The following is a 19604-nucleotide window of genomic DNA, read 5'->3' as shown; positions in this document are numbered from 1 at the left end:
TGGAGAAAGGCGAATGTAAAGAGAAAATCTTGGTCGTTGGTTTGAGGGGCTTTGTGCAATAGGCTGCCCTTCCAAAAAGTTAAAATGCTCTGAAGTTTTGAATGACTTTTTTTTTTTTTTTAATTCTTCGTTTTGCCTGTGATACCATTAAAATACTGGGAAGCGTTGAAGCCAGGTTCGAGGCGGGGGAATGCTAATAATTTGTGCATAAGTCTGGGAAGCCCCATTCTTTAGCCCAGCCAGGCGAAAAGTTAAGGGCTAAATGCTAAACTTGCTTGAAGCTTGCTGGCTTCTGCCCTTGCTCCAAAGGGAAGAGTATTACCAAGGTGATTAAATATATGATCTTTTTAGAGAGCAGAAAGAGGGAGCGTGTGTTCTGCAACATCAGGTGGGAGATTTTGTCCTTTAGTGGCAATGGCTAAAGCTTTAGTCTTACATGTCTAAAAATAAAAAATAAAATAAAAAAGTACTGTATTATCCTGCACTCAAGAGTCTTGAGCATGAAGTGAGACTCTGCTGTGCTGGGTACAAATGTAGCATTCGCAAACATGAAATAGAGGCAGCATTTCACAATTGAAATAAGCTGTGTTACAGATCTCAGAAGAATGAGGTGGACTTTGGAGGATGAGATAAGGGGTAGGGAAAAGAAGGTAAATATTTTTCATCTTGAGTATTTTTTTTCTTTCCCTGTTTTTGGAATTAACTTTTTCTTAACTACACCCAAATAATACTTCAGAGCTGAGCTTAGAGCGTAGGGTAATGTTAAGAGAAAATAAGTCAGTCAATGGGTATGGGTTGACGAAAGGCGAGGCAAGTGCATCCTGAATAATTCGGAATATTTTAGTACAGCCAAAATCAGCCAGTGGCTTCAAGTATGTGACGTTTCACTTGGATACAGTGTTAAGATGACAAAGCTGTCCTGATTTTGGACCCAAGGTTTATAGCACTTGGGATGCTGTCTGCCAGCCAGAATGTCTAATAGCTACAAAGTGTTTATGCTGTCTATTTTCAGACAAGTGCTAGTAAAACTGGTTTTTATCTGAAATATCTTTATACCTATATATAGATATTATAAATACCTTTTTTTTAAAAAACAAATGTTGACTCACTAGGCTACACAATTGGAAAAAATACCTTAATACATAAATGGGTGTTGTAATGTGTTTTTGCAAGTTCATTGAAAACTATGGTTATGGCTTCAAGTTAATTAAATGATTCATATCTCTTTTTATAGAGTAAGAGTATCTTCCTTAATAGTGGCTTGTCAGATTGCATTTGATTGTTTTGTTACCTCAACTGAGCATAATATTTATGTCCTGTATTGCTATAAACAGTGACTGGATGATAGTAGGAGCTAAAGTTTTGATTGAGGCTTATTTTTTTAAATCCCCTGAAATGCAGGATACAGCTTTTCATGTCAGCTTAAGCATAGGGAACTCCTGGCATCTTTTTTGGTGAAAGACATGCTAGACTTTGTTTAAAACTTGGAATTAAACTCCTTGAAATGGCTGTTCTTTCCCTTAAAAATTAAAGGACTTGGGTATATGTGTCTCATAAAGTTGATTCACATCTGTTATTGGGCATTTTTATAAGTTTCTAGTTTTGTCTGCCTGTCAGCTGTGCAGCAGTCTTAAGGCATAGATTTCACTAAAGAAATGTTAATTCCCTTTCTGCGAGTTCGTCACAGTTTTCAGAACGGAGCACTATCTTTCTAACAGATCCGGTCTCCCCACGCCCGACTGTTGAGGCGGTTTCCTCCCATCGTGGGGCACGTACTCTATCGGTCTTCGGAGCTGAAGGTGTTGAGATAAACTTGAAGAGTTCCATAGACTTACATGTAGAAAATAACCAAACAAAGCATATTCCCTTTAAACTCACCCTTGCAAGCACAGATCTAAAATGAAAGTGCACCTTTTTTCCACAAGCAGGGAAGGCTGGATTATAAAGGTAGCGTATGAGAGGGGAAGGAAGAAAAACATGCTCATGTTTTATGCTTCCAGGAGGGTAGCATTTAGCCTCCTAATGTTGCTCTTTCAAGTTTTCTATACAAGAAATATAAACATCCTTAATGCTAATAATTAAAGATATTTTAGCTGAAAACCAGCTTTACATACTTAATATGTTGCGGCTCTTTGTAAGTGGTTTTAATTTCTCGGTATACTTTACCAACAAATATTAACAGAAATATACACTTAAAAATGGAAGTGACTTATACACAGTAGACACATGTATGTAGAGAATAAGCAGAGTGCTTCTGGTTTCCTGATTTACTAGAAGGTTAATCAGCATAGCAATGTGTATGTAACCATTTGGGAAACATGGCAATAACATTAGGTGTTCTTATTCAAGTTGAAATTCAGTAATGTGGTAACCTTGAAATGATGAAGCAAAATAAATAAGGGAAACGTCAAACTAAAACAACATCGCTTCTGAGGCACAAGCTGGACCAAATAATGGAAGGAGAAGACAAAGTGGTGCTAGTAGTAGTAATAATAATAGCAATATCCTCTTTCAACTCCAAAGTTAATTTTTAAAAGCAGTAATAAATGTGTTAACAGAGTTAGTAAAAAAATATGTATGTTGAATCTGGGGTTCTCTGATGAGCAAGATGCCAAAGTGCAACTTCTCTCCGACTTGACCTATACAGAGAAAATTATGCTTCAAATAAAAACTATGGGTCATCAAGGCAAGTTAGGGACAGCATTTTTAACGGCATCATGTTGTTAAGGATTAGCTGGTGTGAATTAATTTGATAGTTGCTGTCATCATTTATCCATATGTGGAAACAACTAATGGATTTATGTGTATTTATTTAAATAAAACTAAATGATTTTTTTCCTACTTGTTCCCAGAATTGGTTCCTTCAATTATGAGTAACATGCTGAATCCGGATGCTATTTTTTCAAACAATGAAATGAGCCTGTCAGACATCGAAATTTATGGTTTTGATTATGACTACACGTTGGTCTTTTATTCTAAACATCTGCACACACTGATCTTCAATGCTGCTCGGGATCTTCTCATTAATGAACATCGGGTAAGTGAAATTAGTGGAATAAGACTGAACTTATGAATAAAGAGTATAATAAATAATTTCTGAGAAGGGCATGACTTACCTTTTTTTCCTCAGTCCTAGCTTGGCTCCCTTACAACACATTTTGTACAACCATGGGAGTCCTGATTTATTCTCAGCTGCAGTTTTGAGCAGAGCATAAGCTGGCAACTGTTAAGGAATGGAGTTTTATTTGTTTTATTTTTTAATTTAGTGGTGTCAGCGTGTTGTTTTGTTTTTGTTCCCGATGGTCATTTATTGTAGTCGCCCTAATAAATAAAGAGCGTAACAGTTGCCATTACTCTGTTTTGTGCATGGCTGAGAGTGCAGTGATTAATTTCCCCATGAAGTATTTTTAGCCTGACTTCTTTGGAGATCTTTGATTGCCCTATGTGCTTGCGAGGCGCTCTGTATGCGCTGGGCTTGCCAAAGGGGCAGAGTGGTCACAGTGACGCTGTGATCGGAGGCTGGATACAAGAGAGAGCCGGGCCAGCGTTCAGCTGCCCTGATGCCTCGGCAAGCAGCGTTTTGGCGTCAGGGACCGGTTGACACCTGAGCAGCTTTGAGCTGGTTGTTCCAAGCTGGTTGTGACATCATTTAGGGATGGCAAAAGTTAGTGTGTGTCAGGACGTGATGGACGACTTGAGAAACTGAAGGCATTGCAGGGAAAAAGGCTGAAGAAAACGTGAGGTTGAAAGAGGCAAATCTTACTGGGCTGCAGGACTTGCAGGAAAATAAAAGATAAGTCTGCAGAGCAACTTAATTGATAAAACTCCTTGTGTGTTTGCTACAACGTAAATCTGAATAGGTGGTGTTATTCTACTTTTCTATTTGAATCTAAAGGTTAGGAGCTATATATAAGCATCTATAAATATCCCTGGAAGAAAAACAAAACTTCATGGGTGCTACAAGCATACACGCAACTTGATCCCCCTAAGATTTGGCTGTCTAGGTAGCAATTTCTGTAAGATGTGTAAACACACTTTATTAAACCTGCCTGATTCTTACAAGAAACAGCATTACTGTAGGAGTCGAGATTAATTCCTGTAGACGGAAATTCATATGGTGCTCTGTCTTCACTATTTGAATGAATTCAGGTAGTAATAACTTTCCAGTTTGTCTTGATTAAAATCTCTTTTCCTAGTAAATTAAGCTGTAATTATTTTGGAGACAGCTTACTGAAATATATTATCTCTCTGAGAATTTATTGAGGGATGACAGTTTTTATTAATGCTATCTCTGTAGCTGCTTGTACTGTTCATGTTTTTCTTGCCTTTAACATTAGAAAACACTTCAATATAGTATTATCCATTATGACTGTCACAGTCAACTTAAAAGATGGCCAATTTTGGTCATGGCAATGTAAGGTAATTCATCAGAAATTGCAAAATGCAGTGTAGGAAGCAAGGAATTTTGAAGTGTGTCCAAGAGAATAAACATCAATTTAATGTGAATCTGAGAGGTGGCAGCAGGTGTTGCATGTAAACTCTTGGGTTTATTTGTCTCATAATGTACAGGCTTTGTGCCACCTTATCTGGACTGCTCTTTCAGTTCAGATATAGATGTCTCTACCAGAAGTGGGGTAAGCAAATAGTGTAGTTTTAATCTTTTTTTTTTATTTGTTTGGCTTATGAGGAAGCTTTGATTTAGGTGCCAAGTAGGCTCAATCGTTTTCTCATATGTACTGGCATGCATGCCAAAAGACAACCTCTAGTAGAATAAATTGAAGTAGGAAAGTGAAGTATGCAGAAATTTGAAAAAGTCAGAATGCTTCAGGGCACGTGCCCCTACAACTACATTGTAGTTTTTAACTGATAATGTTCTATATCCACTGTTTTTTCTCTTGTTTCTTCTGCTTCATGTTCCCTGGCCCAGTCTACACATCTTCCCAGCTGGTCTGTAGGCTTCTGATGCTGTTCTGCATTCAGATCAGTAGCCTCCCCATCAGTAGTAGTAGGGATTGGTAGTTCAAAACTTAGGAGAAAGGACAATTTTCTTTAGCTGTAGGTGGCTGTGCTCAGTACAAACGCAATCTGCAGCAGTTGCAGAGCAAGTCGTCTGCAGCATAGATTAAAAACTTTGTGGAGAAAGCACAATTTATTTATTTTTTTGTGAAAGATAGAGCTTTTGTTGAAGCTGTATAATCTACTTTTATTTCCCTCTCCTGAAGGTTTGTAAATTAGTCATATATCTATGGAGACTGTTGTAGAGAAAGTAAAGAATGCCTGAGATGAATTTGTCAAGTTCTAAGACTGCTGTAGCCTGTGGGAGGGAAATGAAGGATTGCCTTTCAGTTGGTTAATCAAAGAAATTGTAGTTTTCTCGGGCTTTGTCAGAAGTGACTGAAGTGTTTTACCTTTTAAAAACAAATTAACAAACCCTGTAGCCCAAGGCACACACCTAATGTACATTTTTGTTTATGGCTAACCTAAAGTGAAAGCAGGACAAAAATGACAATCGACTGGAAAGGGGTTCATTCTGAAAAATGTTAGGAAGCTCTCGAGTGGTGTGACGCTGTCCTACGCTGTTGTAAAGAACCCGAGAAAAGAGCACACCACACAGACATTCAGGTCACGTCCATCTCTAAGCAGCAAGGTGTTAGAAATGCTGTCCAGGGTCAAACCAGTTAGGTCTTCCATGTTCTCCTGAAGTAACTCACCCTGATGGCGTTTAATGCCCAACTTGCTTTCAGGATCTGATCTTTGTGACATATTTGTACCCTGGAGAAAGTCGCTGTTAGGGGAGCCTGGCTTCTGCAGGTAACGTCAGCCCATGTGAATTCTCTTCTTCCTTCCTCCCTATCTGTGTTTTTTTGCAGTGCATCCTCTCTTTAAACACCCCTGGGGTCAAGGTTTCGAACTCCGCTGTTGAGGACCAGGAGTATGATCTGCACCAAAATTTTTTTTTATTCTATTATTGATGATGACTTACTGCTTTCTCTTTCAATAGAAGTGAGTGGTAAAGTTCAGACATCTTTGGAAAATAGGGCATGTTCTCGGGTTTCTAGCTAGAAAGTTGGGTTGTACAGTTGTTTCACGGGGAGACCTCACAATACAAGGTAACTCAGCTGTTAAATTTTAGGAAGCTAATAAAATTTTGTTTGTTCGCAAAGGTGCATTTATTAAAATAACTTTTAGAACAAGAGGCTAATGTTAAAAGGTGTTCACTACAGAGTACCTGGATGTCCAACTTCAGGAACTGTGCTTGACTTAGATTTGAAACAATGACCTCATATTTTGGAAAAATGCTTGACTTGTCTTGCACTGTACATATGTCCCTGTGAATCTCACCAACCTATCAGAAGGCTTCTTAATGACTAGTGAAAATGAGAAACATATAAAATTTTAAAATTTTTAAAAAGTTACAATTAAAAAGCTTTTTAAAATTCTGGAGAAAGAAGTTTTTATTTGTTTTTGTTATGGACTTAAAATCAAATTGTTACTGTCTTTTTGTAGTATCCTGCAGAAATAAGAAAATATGATTACGATCCCAATTTTGCGATCAGAGGACTTCATTATGATGTGCACCGGGTATGTATAAATAACTTTATAAATAAATTTTACATCGTGCTGAGAACGTGGCTGAAGAAAATAAACAGGCCTTTTAAGTCTTCCAACTTTTCACTCTGTATTGGTGTGTAAGGATTTTGTTTCATATTTTTCACATTAATAGCAAGTTTGATTTTTTTCTTTATATTTTTAAAATAGCTATTAACAAAACACCCAAAACATTTTCTACTTCCCACAGTGGGCAGGCAAAGAAAGAGTGCAACAGAAAAAAAATAATCAGGCACCTGCTAGTAAGAAAAGTTTTTTCTTCATAACTTAACTCAGGTCACTGGGCAATGTTTCTGTGGTGATTTGACATAGGTAAAAGCCATTGGTGAAAGCATTTTGGAAGCTATGAAGGAAGTTGAAGGTGGTCAGGCATTCTTGAGACATTAAGATTATATATAGGATTGTTTTGATTGTTATATTTTTATGTCAAGCAGTTGACATGATAAAAACTGATTTTTTTTTTTTTCCCCTCTCCAAGGCATTATTAATGAAGATTGATGCTTTTCATTATATTCAGCTGGGAACAGTTTATAGGTGGGTAAAATTATTTTGTATGTATATTAAAAAAGTATACCTTCATTTATTTATTTATATATTTATTATCTCGTAGTTTATTTATTAATGTCCATCCTAGGTTCATATCAGGAGTAGTGCCCCGACGAGCACAGTCGTGAATGAATATTTCAGCCTTGCTGGAAGGGGATTTCTTTGCACCTCAGTGTGTACACACAGACATGCACACACGTTTACTGACTGATAAAGAGTACAGCTGATTCCCCAGTTCGGAGCTGGAGAAGCTGGCAAGCTGGTTGGTCACATAGTGCTGACTCACTTTGTTTCCGGCTGTTAAATTGTGCTGGAAGACATCTAAAAATATGCTGATGACTTCTCTGCTGTTACGTTCTATGTAAATAATTGTCACAGATGGCCTGTTAGCGTGACTTTGATGTGGTCGTAGAGACACTTGAGAAGTCTTGCTATGTCTACACAGAGCTTTAAAGTTTGGACACATAGAATCATAGAATGTCTTAGGTTGGAAGGGACCTTCAAGATCATCTAATCCAACCTCCATGCCATGGGCAGGGATACCTTTAACTAGACTGAGTTGCTCAAGGCCTCATCCAAGCTGGCCTTGAACACTTCCAGGGAAGGGGCATCTGCAACTTCCCTGGGCAATCTCTTCCAGAGTCTTGCCACCCTCATACTGAAGAATTTCTTCCTAAGATCCAGTCTAAACCTATTCTCCTTCACTTTGAATCTATTTCCCCTCGTCCTGCCTCTGGACACTCTTGTCAAAAGTCCATCCCCAGCCTTCCTGTAGGTTCCCTTCAGGTATTGGAAGGCAGTTATAAGGTCCCCCTGAAGTCTTCTCTTCTCCAGGCTGAACAATCCCAGCTCCCGTAGCCTGTCCTCGTAGCAGAGGTGCTCCAGCCCCTGGATCATCTTGTGGCAGATGGGAGGAACAAAAAAGAGGCTGAAGGCTGTGAGAGATGATGTCAGGAATAGCAGTGGTATGACTGGAACTGTGTAGTGACATAGACAAGATGATGAATGGGTACTGAGTCCATCGGCAGTGTTGCCTTATGACTCAGAGTGAAACAGAATGAAGAGGCAGAAGGTAACGGTTGCTGTCAACTCCTAGTACAGAAGGCACATCCAAAAGCCAGAACATGAGAAATGGTCAGGAAGATTATAGAGAGTAGTTGTGATTTGTGGAAGAGCCGGTGTTCCTTGTTTTCTGTGTCACCCAGACTAGTTCTGTGCAGGCTGCTAGGCCACACACCTTGGTGCTTGTGAGTGGTGTGATGGTGAGCCTGAAAACTATCATTTTGCTCAATACTTTCTCTTAATTTTGTTTAAAATAAGACTTAGATTTTCTTCCATACCAACACTCGAGTTTTGCTGTCAGTTGCGGTGTATCTGTAGCTCTTAGTTTTCATGTTCCCTGTGTTCTGTATGTATGTAGGTCAATTGTACAGCTGAAGGTAGTGGGCCTGGCCAGAGCTTTCAGCCTTGTTTGCACTGAGAGGTGCAAGCAATCCTGGTATCCTTCCAACCCTGCGCGTCTCCAGGGGCAGCAGCGGGAGCGCTGCTGTAGGTGAGCTGTGATGCTTTCAGTGCAGTCTGTCCATGCTATCAGTGAAATAAAATAAACTTTGTAGTTCAGTGGCTGGACTGTGAACTGTGTCGAGACTGAATCTTCTGGTAAAGCTAATGTTCAGCTTTGCTACTCGATCGTCTCTCCTCTCTGGATTTCACATACGTCTACTGTCCTCACTTGGTTTGTGCGTTTCCTTCAGCAATATTCAGATGCCTCTTGGCATAGCTGCAGACTAGAAGTTGAGATGGTCCTGTTCTGATCCTATCACTTGGTATGTGTTTAACATTTTGGTTGCCTTTCTCTGTGTTTACTGCTGTGGAGTGGGTGATGCTGAACTCTGTCTATTACAAAACCAAGCTGTCATCTGCCCCATTTGTGCACAATACTAGCTTGAATTCTGGAGTCCTGCCGGCAGTAGCACAGAGGAATGTACAAATTATGTAGCAGTGAGAAGTGCAGTAAAGGAGCTAGTCAATGTGAGACTGCTACCATGGCAGCTCTGAGGATGTTCATGTATCACACCCTTGATTACAAAACTAGTGTGGATGTTGAACACTGAAAATACTAGGTTTATTAATTAATTAAATTATTTTTTAATGCCCCACGACACCTGCATAAGGCCAAAAAAGAGTGGCACTGAAGTAACTGTCTTATAAGGCTGCAAAACACCATAAGTAGGCTTGGAAAAAATGAACCAGATGGTCTGGTTTTTATTTGTGTTCTTTAATCTTAAACAAAACCTCAACACTTCTGTGTCCTCTGGTGAGGATATTTGCTTGCCTGCAGTGTTTTAGATGCTTTATCGTAGGATGCTTGATGCTGTAAACATTTGAAACTAAACTGAAACAAAGCTGTTAATAGTTGATAAACTCTGTTGTTTTCTTTTTACATGTTAAGTACTCGTCAGCAATCCTTCAAGTAATCTTAAATTTCGGGAAACTGAATTGTTGATACACTTTAAAAAAATTCTTATTTAGTTGAAGGCTGTGTATGTTTTTCTTTCTCTCCAGTCTTCAAGGTCATGATGTGGAATAATCTGGTTTAAACACTGTCACATCATTAGTGCTGTATGAAACAAAATCAGAGTGAGGAATTACTTTGTGTTAAGAAACTGGAAGCTCTAACTGCTTCTTACAAGTCCTTGGCATAATTTCCGTGGAGAGTAATTAATTCTTTTCCTGTAAGAAAGTAAGAAGGACTTAAAATTGGAATGTGTTCTGTGTGCGTCAGCCTGTTAAAATGTTACTTGTTCTGTACGGAAAGACGCTGGTGTAGCTTACAGACTAAAGTATTCCTATGACATTATTAGTGTTTTAATAAGCTTTAGGTCTAAGTGTTAATCTGTCTGGTAATTACTTGAAAATTTTAATCCGATTTTTGAACTAAAGCTAATGTTATTTTCCAGAGGCCTCAGTGTTGTCCCAGATGAAGAAGTCATTGCGATGTATGATGGTTCACATGTGCCTTTAGAACAAATGAGTGATTTTTATGGAAAGGTAAAACCACAAACTGCTCTTTGAAAAATGGTGGGGGTTTTTTTTGGGTGGGGATAGCAGTGTTTGCATTTTGTTCTTGTTCTTACTAGCAGTTATATTTTCTAAATATGTGATTGACTTACAGTGCTAGATGTGAAGTTTGCCCTCTAAAGTGACAAATATTTTTTTTTAATCCTACTTGCTGTAGTTTCTTCTTTCACTGTACCCTTGCTCAGTCTTACAGACAGAGAAGTGGAACATAACAAAATCAAGTGACTTGCTCAGTGTTGCACAGCAAATCTGATAAAGGCTGGGTAATGAACCAGATTTTATGCCTTACCCTGGCAATGTACTTCTTTCTGGTGGTCTTGTGGCTTAGATGATGTAGCCACAAGCAAATGTATGGAGGTGTCTTTTGCATACGAGCTGACAGAGTAACAGTAAGAGAATTTGGCCAGAGATGAATGATGAAAGATGAAGCTTTTAAGTTTACAATTTGACTTTGCAAGGAAGATTGATCTTGCTGGTAGGTTCCTTCCTCTTTCCCAAATGAGCAATGGTGCTGTCTTTTTAGTAAAAAACAGATTCATTTTACCATTTTACTTATGGATGTTAATTCCTTGTTGACATGAAAGGCGCTTTGTGCTGTAGAGTGTTTTGTTGTTCTCGCACTTGCTCTGCTTTAAGAAGCTCAACTTAGAATGTCCAAAGCTGGACTTTGTAGCCGTTATGAATATTGCCCTGGCATTTTCCCTGGGATGCCTTGATCTCTACAGGTCTATGCTTTCTTTACTCTTTGAAAGGACAGTGACAGGACTAGAAGCCGTAACACAAACTGAAACACTGGAGGTTTCCTCTGAACATCAGGAAATGCTTCCTTTCCTGTGAGGATGACTGAGCCCTGCCACAGTTTGGTTGCCCAGGGAGCTTGTGGAGTCTCCATCCTTGGAGATTCAGAAGCCATCTGGACAAGGTTCTTGGCAACTGGTTCTAGGTGACTCTCCTTAGGTGTTGGGGTTGTGGGATTTGGACACGATGACCTCCAGAGGTCTCTTGCCAACCTCACCTGTGCTGTATTCTGGACCAGTGTGCTGTCTTGAGCTGGTTGCCTTACCTCTATTCTGCTTGAGAAGTATTTGATTTGTACTTACTCTGAAAACTGAACGACAGTTACAGCTTTTGCAGACTAGAAATCCTTTCCTCTGATACTGCATTAGTTATTGTAGGTTCTTACAGCATTTTATTATCTATTTTCAAGGAGGTAAATTGTTTTGTGGTCCTAATCAGCATTCCACTTGGGGTTGTTTTTTTTTTTTCAATGAAACCTCCACCCCCCATCGCAATACCCAGTGGCTTTTATTTATAGAATGCAGCCTTCCAGTGAAGGCTTCTAGCTCCTCCTCTCAACTTTTATCTGAGTGCTGTCTTTTATGTGTTTTTGAATTAAAATACTGCTCTTAAGATAGTGAGTCATGAGTAATTCTTAAAATAAAGCCAACACTTTTGTGGAGTTAGTTTATTGGAAGTCTGTTATTTCAAGAAGAATTTAAAGCAGTACAAACAGTGATGACAAAAGCTGAATTTCTGCAATTAAGCTGAAGTATTTATACTGAATGAATGAAAGTGTTCTAATCTGAGAAATGCCTGACCTTTCGTCTCGTTTTTTTTCTGCCTACCCCTGTAGAGCTCACAAGGAAATACAATGAAGCAATTCATGGATATCTTTTCCTTGCCAGAAATGACACTCCTTTCATGCGTGAATGAATATTTTCTGAAAAACAACATAGACTACGAGCCTGTTCATCTGTACAAAGATGTCAAGGTACTAGCTTTGAAGATTTAGGTAGACCCCTGTGTTTGTGGGTCTTGTCTCTGAGAGTTTCAGGAGGCTTCAACCTGTTGTGTCATCTCCAGTGAAATACCTCAACTTTAGATTCTGTGTAGAGTACTTACTCCTATACAGGCATAAAAACCAAAGTAAAATGAAGGTAGACTTCTGGAAAGAAACAGAATAGTTATAAATTTGTTTTAAGTCTGATGTTCTTGGGCTTTGCTCTTTTTGTAGGTTCAAGGTGCTCGTAAGGGGAAAGTGAAGAAGCTCCCTCGCAGTGATAAAGCTTCCTTTGGTTATTAGTAAACATGCTGTTTTCTCACTAGCAAAAATTTTAAGAGGCAATAGGGAATTCCACTTTCGAGCTTTCAGTTGTACTGCCTCTGTATCTTCCCTAGTATGCAATCATTCACGGCCTCTTGCTTTTGGGATGTCTATTTTGCCTGCTTTCCTCTCTTCTTCCTTCAAAACAGATCTAGTAATAGTGACTAGAGTAATTTGACCCTTTGATTCCTCAAGATGTATCCCGTGGAAGAGATAATTTTATGTCTTGGTTATTTAAGAACAGAAGAGGTCATGCCCAAGTTGCTGGTATTTGTCTGCACAGGATCTCTGTCCAAAACCCTGTTTTTGGCCCCTTGTTGACATGTATTAAACTTGTGTTCTTGTTCAGCATATGTGCTGTACCTCAGCGTTGAATTTTTCACTCTTCTGGGTAGATCAGATGGGTTTTAAGCAACTTTTGTCCCCCAGAGGAACTTTCCCTTCTGTCTATGGTTGCATAGAGTGAGAAGTCTAGTTCTTGTGGTTTCTGTGAAGTGTTTGTAGAACCTGCTATACTAACATTGTGGAAACAGCATTGCCAACGTTTTGGAAGCCCCATAGTGGCATTTTTTGAGAATTGTTGGGATATTTTCCATGTAAGAACCAAAATACAACGCTGTCTGGTGCAGAGCTGGCTCAGAATTTCTGGCAAATGCCTTCAGAGTGCCTTATGAGTACTTTGCTTAAGCATTTAGCTTCTTTCATCTGTTCATAAATTTCTTTTTTAAATAACTGTGGCATTTGTGAGTGATCATAATCTAAAACCTGCCTGACTTAGAGTTTTTGTTTTTTATTTTTGCCAGAGGAAAGGAATGTGTTCTGCTCCAAAGGTCATTGGAAATCTGTGACGACTCTGCTTCTGCAGAGGGCTTTCACCCCACTTCACCCTTCTGAGCACCCTTTCACAGTTGCTATGTAAACTTTAGCTCCTGTTATACAGTTTTGTACTTCCCTAAAATGTGAAGTTAGTTTCTTGGAGGACAGGCTTATTCTTTGTCTACTGGTGACATACATATAATGAACATTATGTGGCATCTCTGTAAAATTGAAAATGGAATTCAGAGAAAGAAGTTGTTTTAAAAACAAATTATTACTGCTAGGTGGTGAGCACGGTTTTTATACTTGAAAAGGTTTTTTGGTTCTTTAGTGATCTGTTGATTTCCTGGCAGGATTCAATCAGGGATGTCCACATCAAAGGAATAATGTACAGAGCAATTGAAGCAGATATTGGTAAGTATCAGTGAGAAGATCTATCAAAGCTTTTTTTCACTGATAGAATAATGATTTTTCTGGCTTCCTTATCTAAGATTACTAGGTTTAAAATTTAAAACTTGAAAGAGTTTATTTTACCTTTCTAAGTTGCCTTTGTTAAGTAAAACCTCATGTTTCAGACCCGTGGTTGAATACAGAGAGAATTCTCCTGAAAGCCTTTTTCAATTAATATTGTATTTTCCCTAATCCTCACAGAGAAATACATCTGCTATGCCGAACAAACTCGTGCGGTGTTAGCGAAGCTGGCTGATCATGGCAAGAAGATGTTTCTCATCACAAACAGTCCCAGCAGCTTTGTGTAAGTGAACAGTTGTTTGCTGTTCAAGTACATGTTTTTAAAGGGCGGAGAGGATGAAGTTCTCGAGTGTAATTCATTATTTTGCTCCACTGTTAATATCGCTCTGTCCTTTTTAGGGACAAAGGCATGAATTTCATAGTCGGCAAGGACTGGAGGGATCTCTTTGATGTGGTCATTGTACAGGCTGATAAGCCAAACTTTTTCAATGATAAGCGAAGGTGAGTGTTTAGTCAGTAAAGAATGATTCGAGCAGCTTAGTCCATATAAATTTGGATGCAATGTAAGATGAAATGATATTTGACGAAATCTTGTTTAAGGTTGTTCCCGAATGGAGCAACACCCAATTTTGAAGTCCAAGTATTTATCATTTCTTACCTAAGAAGGTTCCAGTAGTTATTACAGGGCTACTGGACTGTGTTAAGGTCACAGAAGCTGTTTTTAATATCTTAGCTTGTAAGTTGAAGTGTATTCCTCTCCTCATAAATCTGAGAAATTTTAGTGCCTTTCAGAATTAGCCCCTTAGCTGGAAATGTCTTTCATTGCTTGTGTTTTTGCTTTTGTGGAATTTTTTTTTGAGGGGGGACATGTGTAGGGTCTTTTTGTTGTTTTTCTGTGTTTTCTGGGATTTTTTGTTTGTTTGTTTATGATATTTAAAGGGCAGACTGACTGACAAAGTATTTGGATCAGTTCAGTTAAGTAAACACACTTGTAATGCACATGCACTATTCCTACAATTGAAAAACAAATTATTCCTTTATGTTTATTTAAGATTTGGGAATCAGATATGAGGTGGTGGGATTTTTTCCCCCCCTTTACTCTTTTTCATTTCATTCTTAAAAGAATTTTGCTATATGTATTGTCCGCAGTCCTCTGTCCTCTTCTGTTGTTCAGTTGTACAAAATGAAGTATTGGACAAGATTTTCACACGTCTTCACTTTTTTAGTGTTCTCTTCTCTCCTTCAGTGGCAGAAAATTCAGTTTTCTTCCCTTCTGTCTGGGATCTGGGCCTTAGTTCTCAACAGTTGCTCTCAAACCCTGTTATAAATGTCATAGTTATACTGGACAGATACATCGCTAAAGGAGAAGTTTTGGAACTTTGCTTTCTCTGTCTTACTACAAAATGTTCAGATGCTAGAAAGCATGTTTCCATTCTGAAAGACAAATATTTTTAATATTAAAATTTTGAACTCCTCTTGAAAAGTGACAGAATTTTTACAGCAGTGTAACAATTGTATATGATTCTATTCTAGACCATTTCGGAAAGTGAACGAAAGGGGAGTGTTGCTTTGGGACAAAATTCATAAGCTGCAGAAAGGTCAGATTTACAAACAGGTATGCTTTCAATAGATGCTTGCAGTTCAAATTAATACTTACTTCCTACAATCCCAAGCTTCTTTAGATAACATAAAGGCTTCTAAAAACTGGATGTGTTCTTTGAGAGTTACTTAAATGATTGAAGTGGCACATATTCACTGTTGGTATGGTACGTCTGCAATTGACCTGCCTCTTGAAGCGATAGTATTACTGAAATTGCCTGTAAAGTTTGAGATTCATAATACGTAAACTTTATGGCAAGATTCTTGATATTGAATACTTCTAGGGGTGTGCTAAATTCCTTTCTCATGCCTGTGAAGGTGCAAGTTGCATGCCACTGCAACGTACTTGTCATTGTTTCCACAGGGTAACTTATATGAATTTCTGAAGCTTACTGGCTGGAGGGGCTCTAAAGTTCTCTACTTTGGTGATCACATTTACAGTGACTTGGCAGTAAGTAGTTTACTTTCACAAAGTGGGATAGAAGACCAGGTTTTTTCTTGGCTTGCCTCCCTTCCCAGTTACCCAATGTAACACTTTGAGATCATAGAATCATAGAAGGGTTTGGGTTGGAAGGGACTTTAAACATCATCTACCTCCAACCCCCCACTATAGGCAGAGACACCTCCTACTAATCCAGGTTGCTCAAAGTCTCATCCAGCCTGGCCTTGAACACTGCCAGGGATGAGGCATCCACAACTTCTCGGGGCAACCTGTTCCAGTGTCTCACCACCCTCCCAGTAAAGAACTCCTTCCTAATGCCTAATCTAAATCTATCCTCTTTTCAGTTTGAAACCATTACCCCTCGTCCTCTTGCTACACACCCTTGTAAGCAGTCCCTCCCCAGCTTTCCTGTAGCCCCCTTCAGGTACTGGAAGGCCGCTATAAGGTCTCCCTGGAGCCTTCTCTTCTCCAGGCTGAACAACCCCAACTCTCTCAGCCTGTCCTCGCTGGGGAGGTGCTCCACCCCCCAATCATCTTCATGGCCTCCTCTGGACCCGCTCAAGCTCCATCCAGACCTGTGGATGCATCTCATCAGGTCCAATGGATTTGTGCACCTTCAGGTTCCTTAAATGGTTTTGAACCTGATCTTTCTCCTACAGTGGGAGTTTCAACAAAAAGCTGCAGTTGATAGTTAAGTCAAACTGCTTTTTTTGCAGGGAAGAAAATTGGTGCTGTAAAGTCCAATCATATTTTCCACCTGACTTGTAGCATTTAACTTGTTTACAAACTGCACTCAGGAATGCATGAGTTTGTATTCCTGATCCAAATACCAATTGTGTCAGATGTCACAGAGTAAACACAAATAACCAGACATACAGGACACTTACTGCTAAGCGTGAAAGAGCTGAATGAACTTCTGTTTTGAATGCAGACGGCAGTCTTCCTGTCACTAATGGTAAACTTCTTTTCTTCTGAGGTCTTGCTATCATCTGTAGCTGCACTCTCAAGGCATTTTGTTACTACCTTATGAGCAAATGTACTATTAACTGTTACTTCAGAGTAAGTGACCACCACTTAACTCTTTTGTCATTGATTGCATATGAATTCTTGGATACAATTTTCCACTTTCCAGCAAACATGTTACGTGTGATAACATGTTTCAGCAGCAGATGTTAGTATTTTTGCCCCAGTCTGCTTTCAAAAAGAAAAGTAAGTTTGTGTGCTTCAGAAGGCTGAGGGCCAAAGGAAGGAGGACACGGCTCTGTTCTGGCACAATGGAGGAGAGAGCACAAGTGGCAGCTGCCTTGTCCTGTACTTGTCAGGAGGAGCTTGGATTTCTGGGGGTCCAGACACAACCCTTCTGTCAGCTGAGTGTACGGGTAAATAGCACAAACCCATTTCCTCCAGCTACTTCTGACAGCAGCAGAGATCTCATCTACAAGAGGAATTTTCTACTGTTTGTTTTAAAGCTAACAAATTAGTGCTTGTTTGCAAGCGCTTATGTGTTCTTTCTCTCTCTTCAAAAATGTGGGATTTGAGGCTTACTCTGAAATTAAATTCTATTACCAGTTGGCACAGTTAAATCCTACAGTTTAATATTTCTGCTTATACATAAAGAGCAATTAAATTAGTGCCCCCTTGGCATAAACAATAGTCAAATTCTTCAGTTCTTTTAAGTAGTTCTTTCTAAGACTAATACTTGTATCTTATAATTCTTGGTAAATAGGATTTGACCCTGAAGCATGGCTGGCGCACGGGTGCAATTATTCCAGAGTTACGATCAGAGATTAAAATAATGAATACAGAGAAGTACATTCAAACCATGACCTGGCTGCAAACCTTGACAGGATTACTGGAACACATGCAGGTTTGTTCTCTGTGTGTGTGTGCAATTGGCTCTGTATAGCAGAAGGGATCCAGCCAAGTTTCTCAGTGCTGGACACTGACGTTGCAAGTGCTTTCTGTCTCATTTAAGTTCACCAGTTTGACTGTAGATAAATAAATGCAATTATTTTGTGTGTCTAGTTAATAAGAGCTTTCTCAAAATCTGGTCTGCTCTCTCTGCTGGTCAGCCTCGATTGATTTTTGCTTTTGGTTGTTTAAAAAGCAAGTGGATAATTTCTGTATACTCATGTCTTGTCCTGTTAGTTGATAAGGATTTATTAATGGAAAGGCTTATTTAGAAGGGCACCCTTAGTTTTCCGTTGTCCATGCTTTACATTCCAGATACACCGTGATCCTGATTCACAAATGATTTTAGAAGAATGGAAGAAGGAAAGAAAGAAAATGAGGTAAGACATAGGAGGTGAAGGATTTGCAATATGCTTCATGGTAGCCACATGTTCTATGTGATGTCTTCCACAGATTTCTTTAGAATTTCTCTCCATCCCTGATTTATATTCCCTGGTAGGTATAGACCTTCTAAAATTATCTGTGTAAAGCAATATTCTACCTGTCTCTTGGGTAGCTCTTCTCCCTGACCCTTCATGCATATGAACCCTGTTTCCCTGTTCCTCTTCCTTGGAACAGGTGTTAGTTTTCTGCATTAAATGGTAACATCATATGAAATAATTTTGCTTCTCATCTCAGTTCTCCTGTTCCTCTGTGTTCAACTGTCACTGTTGCTATTGATTATACAGCTTCTGAATGATTTAAAAATGTGATTTTTTTTATCAAGACTTAGGTCACTTCTTTCAGATTTTTAGATACTCTGTAGATTACATGCAATACATTTTAGAATATGCAGAAACTGGGCTCTGCACTAGACTGGATTTAGCAGTGACTTATCAGAAAGATAGGTAATAGGGCTAAAACTCCTAAAAATCTGCTATAGTGAAGGAGCAATCCCTAGACGCTTGGTATGTGAAGTGCACAATTGTAAAGGCCAGCAGCTGTACCACCACCAGCAGCCTTCCCTGGAAATGTGAAAGTAAATGAAATGGGAATGATAAGTTAATTCCAAGATGTGTTTAAGCTTTTTGTGTACATTAAACCAAATCTTTGCGCTTTTTTTTGGTAAAAAAAAAGTCTTTTATCTTTGGATGTCAAGTTTTCTTTCACTGCCTCTGGGAAGGAAAGCTTGAGATACCATGTTTCTGAAGTCAGAAGCAACTTATCGCTGGTTTTAGTGTGAGAGGGATGAAGCTCTTTCGTTCACTACTGTGATTGCTAGATCTGAGCTACATATGTGCAAGAGGTGCAGAAACTTCTGATGTGCATTTAAGGGTTTTGAAGTGCAATGGCAAGAGAATAATAGTGCGTAGAACAGGTTGTAGGAACTGCTTGCTTCATGTTCTGGATGCTAGCTGGTAGAGACAGGAGTGCAGGTATACTCACATTCATTCTCTTTTTTCTTCTTTTTTGGGGAGGATAGGGAGATGAACAGGAATTTCTTCAATGCACAGTTTGGAAGCATATTCAGAACTGATGAGAATCCAACTTACTTCCTCAGACGACTCTCTAGATTTGCGGATATCTACATGGCATCCTTGAGTTGTCTCTTGAACTATGAGCCTGATTACACATTTTATCCAAGAAGGACTCCTTTGCAGCATGAACTTCCCGGCTGGTCAGACCAGTTATGCACCGGTACCTTCAGAATACCTTTCTTACAAGAGACAGTTCAGATCAAATAAACACTTGTCGGCTTCTCTCTAGTATGGGCGAATGTATCTTTTGAATGTCCGTGTATTTTATTTAAGTCACTTAAATCTGTTACCTTGATTTAGAAGTAACTCATACTTGTTCTCATAAATATTGGTACCTGTTTTCTCCTCCCATGCTCAGAGATGTGAAAACTCCGCGTACAGACAGAAGAGATGACAGACTGCCAAAATAGTAGTGAGCTGAGAGGGAGTGCACATACTAGGGGAAGAACTGATGGTGGTCTGGAGTGGTCTTTTTTTGTTTGTTCGTTGGAAATTTCGATCTGCAGCC

General features: G+C 39.1%; 1 protein-coding gene across 1 annotated transcript; it reads left to right on the top strand.

Moving 5' to 3' along the window:
- Positions 1–2857: 2857 nt before the first annotated feature.
- NT5DC3 (5'-nucleotidase domain containing 3) lies at positions 2858–19303 on the top strand. Its single transcript, XM_009872662.1, has 13 exons — positions 2858–3037; positions 6508–6582; positions 7088–7143; positions 10116–10206; positions 11870–12007; positions 13510–13570; positions 13808–13910; positions 14027–14128; positions 15161–15242; positions 15591–15677; positions 17395–17535; positions 17895–17959; positions 19042–19303. Exons 1-13 carry the CDS (start codon positions 2870–2872, stop codon positions 19301–19303), a joined length of 1431 nt encoding a protein of 476 aa, XP_009870964.1. The 5' UTR covers positions 2858–2869.
- The last annotated feature ends 301 nt before the right edge of the window (positions 19304–19604 follow it).

Source organism: Apaloderma vittatum, unplaced genomic scaffold (genome assembly GCF_000703405.1).
Source record: "Apaloderma vittatum isolate BGI_N311 unplaced genomic scaffold, ASM70340v1 scaffold20717, whole genome shotgun sequence".
Taxonomy (NCBI): domain Eukaryota; kingdom Metazoa; phylum Chordata; class Aves; order Trogoniformes; family Trogonidae; genus Apaloderma; species Apaloderma vittatum.
Note: the sequence above shows the minus strand (reverse complement) of the source record. Positions and strands in the feature narration are given on the sequence as shown.